This window comes from Pseudorasbora parva, chromosome 14 (genome assembly GCF_024679245.1).
Source record: "Pseudorasbora parva isolate DD20220531a chromosome 14, ASM2467924v1, whole genome shotgun sequence".
NCBI classification, from domain to species: Eukaryota; Metazoa; Chordata; class Actinopteri; order Cypriniformes; family Gobionidae; genus Pseudorasbora; species Pseudorasbora parva.
In genome coordinates, this window is record NC_090185.1 from 6131824 (window position 1) to 6142721 (window position 10898).

General features: G+C 44.8%; 1 protein-coding gene across 1 annotated transcript; it reads right to left on the minus strand.

The window, feature by feature from the left end:
• Positions 1–319: 319 nt before the first annotated feature.
• On the minus strand, positions 320–6740 carry LOC137039677 (SLAM family member 5-like). The gene is made up of 4 exons (XM_067414951.1): positions 6686–6740; positions 1680–1997; positions 560–856; positions 320–467 (listed from the first exon to the last, which is right to left on the minus strand). The coding sequence occupies exons 1-4, from the start codon at positions 6738–6740 to the stop codon at positions 322–324; spliced, it is 816 nt and encodes a 271-aa protein (XP_067271052.1). The 3' UTR covers positions 320–321.
• Between the last annotated feature and the right edge of the window lie 4158 nt (positions 6741–10898).

Below are 10898 nucleotides of genomic sequence, written 5' to 3' on the forward strand. Positions count from 1 at the left end.
GAGGCGCTCAACATAATAAATGTAATAAAACATGGAGAGACTCTTGAACCTCAGAGTGAGAAAACTTTATTGATAAAGGCAAGAAAATACATATGACAGATATACAGCAGTAGAGGTGAGATCTGGCACTGAAAGAGGAGCAGAAGCTTAAATAATCTTTTTAGAAGAATCTTTAAAGTTCAGCTTTCTACTTTAGATTTCAATACTTCCTAAAAAAGATGAGCACACTAAGCCATACATTTATAAATCTTACAATGAAGATAAAAAGTGGAAAGACTTTTGAAAACTTCAAAATCAGTTTGTGAGAAATGCCATCATCAATCATGAACCTGATGTGTGAATATGAGCTTGATCTCGTTCAGCTCTTCTGGATCTGATCTCATAAACCACAAGCATGACAGTAGCCACACCCACCAGAGCAGAGAGGACCAATCGGATCACAGCTTCAGTGGGACCACAGCAGTGGACTGAGGAATAAAAACATCAAATTGAGATCAGCTCAGTCAATAAACGCTAATATCAGCGCTGACATCAACTAATATCAGCCGTGCTGCCGTACCTGCACATGTGTGACAGAGTTGAGTGATGTCCAGATGTTGAGTCTGGTGGCTGATGGGATTGTTCAGCACACAGCTGTAGGTGTTTTTATCCTGATATTCCACCTCCAGAGGTAGAGAGAGACTGATGCTGAGATCAGACGCACTGATGCTGGACAATAAACTGTTTCCTTTGAACCAGGAGAGAGTCACATGACTCACATTCACCACTGATGAACACACCAGTGAACAATATGAGGATGATGAAGATGAAGAACAGTTTGAAGAGTTACTGCTGATGACAGGAACAGGCAGACGAGCTGAAAACATGAGAGAATAAAGAGAAATGAGGATGAGTGAAGATATTCAAGCAGACGAGGAAGAAACATCGAGAGGAACCAAAACTGATCAAAAGTAGAGCATTTAAAACTCTGATAGAGAAAGTGAAATATAAACCTGATGTTAATGTAAAAATAATTTTAACTAATTAGATACATGATGCTTTTTTTAGATCTGAATGTAATAAATAAAAAGCTAAAACTGATATTTAACTCACTGTATACAGCGAGACGAATATAACAACGCCTGCTGATAAAGGTGATGTCTAGTCTATAATCTCCAGCATGTTCAGTTGTGATGTTTGTGATGGTCAGAGATCCAGTTTGATTGTCCAGCTTCAGTCTGTCTCTGAATCTCCCATCAAGAACATCATCATATACAGTGAAGCTGTCGGCCCGTTTATTGATTTCAGCGATGAAAGTGTTTTCAAACCACCACTGAATCAGATCATCATCCTTTATTTCAGTGAGACCACAGTCTAGAGTGACTGAATCTCCCTCATTCAGTGACACTGAATCATCAAACACACACACACACACAGAGAGAGAGAGAGAGAGAGAGAGAGAGAGAGAGAGAGAGACAGAGAGAGAGAGAGAGAGAGAGAGAGAGAGAGAGAGAACAAACAGAAACCGTTTATAATGGTTTATTAAATTAAATAGCTTAAATTTAAATTTGAAATTAATAATATCATAATTTTTTTTTTTTAAAACAACCAAAATGTTGTATGAACTAATTTAACTTTTTTCATAAAAAAAACAACACAAAACAAAAATAAATAACAGGTGTAAATGTTTTTGAACTCACCAATGACAGTGAGAAGGAATTCAACCCACACACTTTTGATGTCTAGTTCATAATCTCCAGCATGTTTCATTGTGACGTTTGTGATGGTCAGAGATCCAGTTTGATTGTTCAGCTTCAGTCTGTCTCTGAATCTCCCATCAAGAACATCATCATATACAGTGAAGCTGTTGGCCGTAACATTTATTTCAGCGATTAAAGTGTTAAATCCCCACTGAATCAGATCATCATCCTTCAGTTCAGTGAAATCAGAGTCTAGAGTGACTGAATCTCCCTCATTCACTGACACCGACTTCACATCATTACGCACTGATCTAGAACCTGAAGTTTGTCACAGAATAAAGCTTTAAAATAACTTGATATTGGTTTGATGAAGCTTCACTAAAATACTTTTATTCATTTAAATGTGAAGATTATAATATTCCGCAGCAGCACAAAGACAAAAGATGATGAATGAAAAGAGAAATAGATTTATATATGGAACAATAACTAAAGACACTTTTACTTTAATGTTTAATGTCACACTCAGACTAATGCTGTCGAGTATCTGAACTTCATATTCATATTACTTTATTTAATCAATCCATAATAACTGAGTTTAGAGCTGAACTCAAACTTGATCTGACAGTAATATCACATCTGAATTATTTCTATATGAGACGAACTGTAACGTGTTTGTTCTGTTCAGGTTTAGTTTTCTCTCTGTTTCCATTGGCCTATGTTCTCTATCATTAGTTCATTAATCCCAGACCTGTTTCTGTTCTTCCCATGATCTCCCTGTTATTTAAACCCTGAGTTCTGTTCAGCTCATCGTCCGGTATCGTCTACGTTACGTGCTTGTGTTTCTCCCCATGATTCTCCTGTGTATTGTGTGGATTATTAGAGTAAAGACTGTTCTTTGAGTTATTTCCTGAGTCGTGCGCTTCACTACAGCCACCGTTGCTGACACTAACAGTGAATGTTAATCTTCTCTAACTCATTTAACCAGTAATTTATCACATGATACCAGAACAGAAACAAGTGAAGCCATAAAAAACACATTTAAAACTCACCATCCAGACGCCACAAACAGACCAAAACTAATCTGAGAAACATTTTCTTCATCGGTTCACTGAAAAGCCAACGATAGTGACTCTTCAAATGTCTGAAAGATTGATCTGAAGCACTGAACTGTGATATTTATCTGGTTGTGTGTGAATCCTCCCCCTAACCTCACACATCCGTCTCCTTTAACATCACGGACATCAACAAGCTTTTGCTGATCGTACATTTTCAAATGAATTCTGGCCCTGAATGAAAACTAATAGTATATACTGGTGTGTTATTTAGTGCTGTGAGCTGTCAATAATATCTGACCTCTGACCTGTGACTCTTATTGGACTGTTGATGGATTCACTTTATTTCAGTGTAAAGGTGTTTTTATGTTTTTATGAGCTTCTTATTAGCAGGAGATAAAGTGAAGTAACACTTCAGCCACACACTGCTGACACACACATCAACCACAGACATCCAGCAGACGCTGTTTAACACCCGCCAGATAAAACCAGACACACTGATGTTTGAACAGATAAAATAAAAGAGAAAAACCACTGCAGGATCCCTTTTGACTCAAAAAAATATGAATTATTTATGCTTGTGTTGTTACAACAAAATTCACAAGTGAGAGTTAATGAGAACATACAGTAACTGTAAATGTAATAATTTAGAGAAACATTGCTGCCTCTGATATTTGGTCTTGGGGAAATTTGATGAGAAATGCTTGAGCTCATGATGAGATCTCTGACTTTTGATTGCAAATTTTGGTACTTTGGCAAATTTGGTACTCCGCCACGCCAGAGCCTCTTCATGACATGGACACTGCACTTAAAGTTACTAAGGCAGTCCCTGGGCGTTTGAAACTGGCTTTAGTTTGGCGAACTAACCACTGATGTTGGTGCGAACAGCTGGCATCTCAATGGTCCCAAAATCATCCTCAAGCCCAGAGCATTCAAGGTCAGTGGTTCCTAGCCTGGTCATCTCAGCACCTTTTAGCCTGGTGTTGCCAGAATCTATTGTTTCTGAGTCAAGGGGGCTTTGAGTTCCTTCCACCATCCGCTGTGCTTTCAACTGCTATCTTGTTTGGTGGGCCGTTCACACTTCATCTACTTCTCCTGAGGTGGTGGCGTCTGCTCATGAACTCAGTCCATTATGACACAACCACAGTGATCACCTCTGTCCCTGTAACTTCCCTGTATGCCCTGATACGACCACAGTGGTCACCTATGAACTCTCATTCAGTTCTATTATGACCAATGATCAATCTGGGATTTCCTGCCTGCCCTGTTATTATGGCCAACGGAGCCATTATTTAACACTTCACCAGTTCTGACACGGTCCTAGAGGCCAACCCTAAGAACTCTATGAGAGGTTACAAAAATCAAACCTTTATTTGAAGTAAGAGAATTGAATGTGAGAGGAAACTCACATTATGAAATGTTTTTCTCTCCAAAACACATTGCCCACAATCATTAGCACCACTAGAATTTTTTATGAGTAAAATATCTCTGAAGTATATTCCTATTAATATTTACAGTTTTGGCACACCAGGGTGACTAGGAACTTGAAACTGTCTAGCTATGATGTCTCTCACAGATTGAGAATCGCAGAGATTAATTGAGTGTTTTGGGGTCAAATATTTTTTAAACCCTACATCACCACATGTGGTTTTGGAGGGTTTCAAGAAAAATGATCCTCCCTCATCCAGAAACAAACTCCATCTTATTCAGATTCAGACGGGACATGGATTTATGGTCAGATGAAACTATAAAAAAGAGCTTTTAGGCAGCTAACAGGGATAAAAATTACCTCATACAGTCATACCCAATACTCAATCAATCAATCAACTTTATTTATATAGCTCTTTTACAATCACGATTGTGTCAAACAGGATAATATTGCAACAAAATTAGATTTGGCTGTACAGTCGTTTTGGAGAAAACAGTGATGTTATCAGCTTATTTTCATTTATCATATAGCTACAATGTTGGCATATCAGTATTATAGTTTATAGAATTAAATAAAACCTAATTCATAAATGTTATTTGTATAATTAGTTGAATAACTTTAATCGAAATTTTAGTGTCCCCAACTGAGCAAGCCAAGCCAAAGGCGACAGTGGCAAGGAACCAAAACTCCATCAGGGCATGATGGAGAAAAATAAACCTTGGGAGAAACCAGACTCAGTCGGGGTGCCAGTTCTCCTCTGGCCTATTAACACACCGTGTTAGATTATTATTCTGGCAACCTCACAGGTCAGAAATCATATTAGATTGGAATATTCAAAATTTCCGGGTATCAAGGAAGAGACAGATTTATTTAGGATGGGGCGTCGATTACACAAGAGTAAGAATACATGAAAGATCGGAATTATTGCGCCAATACTGATAGAAATTTGATGTTGCAGGCCTATTTTATTCCTGGACATCTTGTTCAGATACATGGTATCATGGATTCTAGCAAATACCAAAAGATCAAAAAATCTAAACCTGACGGCTTCTATTAGAAATCTTATAATGGGCAATGGTTGGATCTTCCATCAGACAACGATCCAAAATGAAGCTTTGCCATGCCAGTTCCCTGAGCTGAACCCTACAGAAATTGAGGAGAGAGAACTGAAGAGAAGAAGCACCAACATGGATCTGGAGAGATTCTGTATGGAGGAATGGTCTCTGATCTCTTGTCAGGTGTTCTCCAAACTCATCAGGCATTATAGGAGAAGACTCAGAGTTGTTATTTTGGTAAAAGGACGTTGCAAAATGTATTTCATAAAAGGGTGCCAATAACTATGGCCAACGTGTTTTGGAGAAAAGCATTTATTTCATAATATGACTTACCCCTACTTAAAATTATTTACTTCAATGAAAGGTTAGATTGTTGGGAATTATTTTAATAAAAAAAATATAAAAAATGCAGATTTATTTTTACAACCATCTTTGCTCATATTTACATGGGGTGCCAGTAATTCTTACCACAACTGTATAAGCCCTGTGTTTATTTGAGAAGTCTGGTTAGTCACACTGCTTTTCTGAGCGCTCTCTCATCTCCTGTGTTATGATCCTGTCATAAACCAGAAAATTGACACTACCCTCACCAGAACAGTGAGGACTAATCGGATCACAACTTTAGTATGACCACAGTGGACATAAAAATTAAAACTGCGATCAGCTCAGTCAATGTCACGGTTCATGGATTCCCTGTCTCACTCTTGGGTGCGTGTTGAATGTAGGTGAGGGCGGAGCCTGGGATTGGCTCATCACGCACCTGTGGCTGATCACCTGCACCAGCTGCAACTCATCACCTTCACCCTATTTAGTCTCTCTGTTTCTCTCTTGTCTTTGTCAGAGCGTTGTTGGATGTTTCCCCTTGTGTCTCCGTGTTGGTTATCGTTTCCCCCTTCCGTGAAACGCTGGATCCCTTCCCGGATTACCTCTACCGATCTCCCGAGTCACAGCTGCTCACAGCCTGCCCGTGTCACCAACAGAGCCTCTCTCACTGCTCCGTCTTACCCGGACTTCTTCAGTGTTCTGAGTTTTGACTTCTGTGACACTATCTGTCAAATTAAACTGAGTTACTTGCAATTGAATCCTGCCTCTGTGAATCCGTTACAGAACGCTCTGACCAACCATGGATTCAGCGAGTATCAACGCCCTACTGACCAGCAGCAACGAGAGACTGGACCAGCAGGAGGCGAACTTAACTGCCACAGGACAGGCAGTACACACTTTGGTGGCACGGGTGGCCGAGCTGACCCAACAGATGCAACAACTCGTCGGTCCCACTGTGCCCGACCCACCGCCGACCCCCCACACACCATCCGCATCGCGGCAACCGGAACCACGTCTGCCTACCCCTGAGAGTTATGCCGGTGAGAGCAATTATTGCAGAGCCTTCCTTACCAAGTGTTCCTTGTTTTTCGCTCTTCAACCGCAGACTTTCAACACGGAGAGATCCAAGGTGGCATTCGTCCTCACCCTGCTCTCCGGACGAGCCGCACTTTGGGGAACGGCGGTGTGGGAAAATCAACATCCTTGCAGCTCCTCGTTCCAGACGCTGGCGGCGGAGATGAGAAGGGTGTTTGACCGAGCGGTAACCGGAAGAGAAGCGGCACGTCAACTCGCAGAGCTCCGTCAAGGTAACCGCTCGGTCTCGGATTATTCCATCGAGTTCCGCACCCTGGCCGCCGAGTGCAAGTGGAACGAGGAGGCACAGTGGGACATGTTCCTGCATGGGCTGGCTGACCGCATCCAGAAAGAGATTTTCATGATCGACCTTCCGGAGAAGATTGACGGACTGATCGAACTGGCGTTGAGGGTGGACGCTCGTCTGAGTCGACTGAGATCCAGGATGGAGTTTCAGCAAAAGAGTGTCGAATGCCCTCAGGCTAACGCTGCGGATGCGGTCAGCTACACCTTCGACCCGGAGCCCATGCAGGTGGGTCGAGCTCGGCTCTCCCGGGAGGAGAGAGCGAGACGGAGATCCCGTGGTCTTTGCCTCTACTGCGGCGGGACCGGACACCTGCTAGACTCCTGCCCGGTAAGAGGACCACGCCCGGCGGTAAGGAGAAGGCTACTGTCGGGCGGGATCTCCGTGGAAAAGACCTCATCCTCCACTCTCCTTCCGGTGAGATTGCTGTGGGCAGCCCAGGAATTTTCCAGCCCAGCACTCCTCGACTCGGGAGCGGAGGGTAACTTTCTTGACTCTGCCCTTGCACACAAACTCAAAATACCCACCATTGCACTTAAGAACACCATCTCTGTCAACGCACTCAACGGACAAGTTCTCCCTGACATTTCATTCACCACTGAACCACTTACACTGATCACGTCTGGCAACCACACTGAACTCATTTCATTTTTTATCCTGGACTCCCCTTTGGCTCCCATTGTCCTCGGTCACCCTTGGCTGGAGTTACATAACCCAAGGGTTGACTGGGGACAAAACTCTGTGTCTGCGTGGAGTGATAAGTGTTATGAGTCTTGTTTGGTGTCTGCTTGTTCGTCTGTGTCTCGTTCTGTTTTTCAGAGTGAGACGGTGAATCTATCTAACGTGCCTCCGGAGTACCTCGACCTGAAGGAAGTGTTCAGTAAGTCCCGAGCTGCTTCTCTTCCTCCGCATCGTCCCTATGACTGTGCTATAGATTTACTCCCAGGTAAGTCTCCGCCTAAGGGCAAACTATACTCTCTTTCTATTCCAGAGAGGGAGGCCATGGAGAAATATATTTCTGATTCTCTAGCCTCCAAATTCATCCGCCCTTCCTCTTCTCCAGCGGGGGCGGGGTTCTTCTTCGTGGGGAAGAAGGATGGTTCTCTGCGACCTTGCATTGATTACCGAGGGCTGAATAACATCACGGTAAAGAATACCTATCCTTTGCCGTTGATGTCTTCAGCTTTCGAGAGGTTACAGGGAGCATCCGTCTTCACGAAGTTGGACTTACGTAACGCTTATCATTTGGTTCGTATCAGGGAGGGGGATGAATGGAAAACCGCATTTAACACCCCCAGGGGGCATTTTGAATATTTGGTCATGCCTTTCGGCCTTTCCAACTCCCCAGCGGTTTTCCAGGCACTCGTCAATGATGTGTTGAGAGACATGGTCGACCAATTCATATATGTCTACCTGGATGACATTTTGATTTTTTCTTCGTCTCTCCAGGAACATGTTCGACACGTCAGACGAGTGCTTCAGAGGTTGCTAGAGAATGGGCTTTTTGTCAAGGCGGAGAAATGCGCTTTTCATGCACAGTCTGTTCCTTTTTTAGGGTACATCGTGTCATCGGAGGGAATGCGCATGGATCCCGACAAGGTTAAGGCTGTGATGGATTGGCCAAGTCCAGATTCCCGTAAGGCCCTACAGAGGTTTCTGGGGTTCGCCAATTTCTATCGGCGTTTTATTCGCAATTTCAGCCAACTAGCCGCACCTCTGACTGCCTTGACCTCTCCCCGAACGACGTTCAGGTGGTCCGATACAGCCGAGGCTGTATTCGCCAAACTGAAAAGCCGCTTTGTTTCGGCTCCCATCTTAGTCGCCCCTGATTCCACACGTCAGTTCGTGGTAGAGGTCGACGCGTCAGAGGTGGGGGTAGGAGCGGTTCTTTCACAGCGCTCTCCCTCAGATGACAAGATGCACCCGTGCGCGTTTTTCTCCCATCGTCTTTCTCCTGCCGAACGCAATTATGACATTGGTAACAGAGAGTTGTTGGCCGTCAAGTTAGCGTTGGAGGAGTGGCGTCATTGGCTTGAAGGGTCGGGGGTACCTTTTATTGTATGGACGGATCATAAGAACCTTGAATATATTAGATCTGCTAAAAGGCTCAACTCCAGGCAGGCTCGGTGGGCACTTTTTTTCGGACGTTTTGACTTTGTTCTCTCGTACCGCCCCGGGTCTAAAAACATCAAACCCGACTCTTTATCTCGTATTTTTGATGCTTCCGAACGCCCGGTTACTCCCGAGTGTATTTTGCCAGAGAAGATAGTTATCTCTACACTCACATGGGAGATCGAATCGAAGGTCAAAGTGGCCTTAGAAGGGGTAGCGCCCCCGCCCGGCGGCCCACCGAGTTGTTTGTTCGTTCCGGAGGGGTTAAGATCCGAGGTCCTCAAATGGGGTCACTGCTCCAACATTGCTTGTCATCCAGGGGTAAACCGCACTTGCAGTTTAATAAAGCAACGATTTTGGTGGCCACTTATGGCTCGCGACATTCGCAGTTTTGTTTTGGCTTGCTCGGTCTGTGCGGTTGGTAAGACATCTAACCAACCTCCCCATGGGTTACTTCAGCCGTTGTCTGTTCCTTCGAGACCCTGGTCCCACATCGCTCTAGATTTTGTTACCGCCCTCCCGCCCTCCCAGGGCAAGACGGTCGTTTTGACCGTCGTGGACCGATTCTCGAAGGCAGCACATTTCATTCCCTTGCCCAAATTACCCTCAGCCAAGGAGACAGCCGTATCTGTAGTAGACCACGTCTTTCGGTTACATGGCCTCCCGATGGACGTGGTCTCCGACAGAGGTTCCCAATTTGTGTCCAAATTTTGGCAGGAGTTTTGTAAATTACTAGGAGCCACGGTTAGTCTGTCTTCGGGTTATCACCCCCAAAGCAACGGTCAGACCGAGAGAGCCAATCAGGATCTGGAAAGAGTGTTGCGATGTTTGGTATCCAAGAATCCTTCATCCTGGAGCCAGCAACTCTCTATGGTTGAGTACGCTCATAACTCGTTACCAGTGTCATCTACGGGCCTTTCGCCATTTGAGTGTAGTGTAGGTTACCAGCCACCTATTTTTCCTAGTCTGGATTCCGAGGTCGCGGTCCCCTCTGTTCACGCCTTTATCCAGAGGTGTCATCGCACATGGACCAGAGCCCGTGAGACTCTGCTCCAGGTGGGAGCGCGCACCAAGGCTAAAGCCGATCGCCACCGGTCTAAGCCTCCCGTTTACGTCGTGGGTCAAAAAGTGTGGCTTTCTACCAAGAACATTCCTCTCCGCTCCGTATCTAATAAACTTGCTCCCAAATTTATCGGCCCGTTCACTGTCACCAAGATCATTAGTCCGGTGACAGTCCGCCTCAAACTCCCTCCGGCGTACAGGAGGATTCATCCCGCCTTCCATGTATCCAAATTCAAGCCTGTTTTTCACTCCCACCTTAATCCGCCAGTCCCGGTTCCCCCACCGCCGCGACTCGTAGATGGGGAACCAACGTATTCGGTTAATCGCATTCTGGATTCTAGACGGAGGGGACGCGGTTTCCAGTACTTGGTGGACTGGGAAGGTTACGGTCCGGAGGAGAGAAGTTGGGTTCCTGCTAGGGACATTCTGGATCACTCCCTTATTGATGATTACAATCAACAGGTAAGGTCGGCTGGGAGCGTCAGGGGACGCTCCTAGGGGGAGGGGTACTGTCACGGTTCATGGATTCCCTGTCTCACTCTTGGGTGCGTGTTGAATGTAGGTGAGGGCGGAGCCTGGGATTGGCTCATCACGCACCTGTGGCTGATCACCTGCACCAGCTGCAACTCATCACCTTCACCCTATTTAGTCTCTCTGTTTCTCTCTTGTCTTTGTCAGAGCGTTGTTGGATGTTTCCCCTTGTGTCTCCGTGTTGGTTATCGTTTCCCCCTTCCGTGAAACGCTGGATCCCTTCCCGGATTACCTCTACCGATCTCCCGAGTCACAGCTGCTCACAGCCTGCCCGTG

Coding starts and splice junctions, on each gene's coding strand:
- LOC137039677 (XM_067414951.1), bottom strand. CDS start 6,740: ATGTTGATTTTCCCACACCGCCGTTCCCCAAAGTGCGGCTCGTCCGGA. Junction 1,998..6,685: donor CGGCTCGTCCGGAGAGCAGG/GTGAGGACGAAT, acceptor GACAAACTTCAG/GTTCTAGATCAGTGCGTAAT. Junction 857..1,679: donor ATTCCTTCTCACTGTCATTG/GTGAGTTCAAAA, acceptor TCATGTTTTCAG/CTCGTCTGCCTGTTCCTGTC.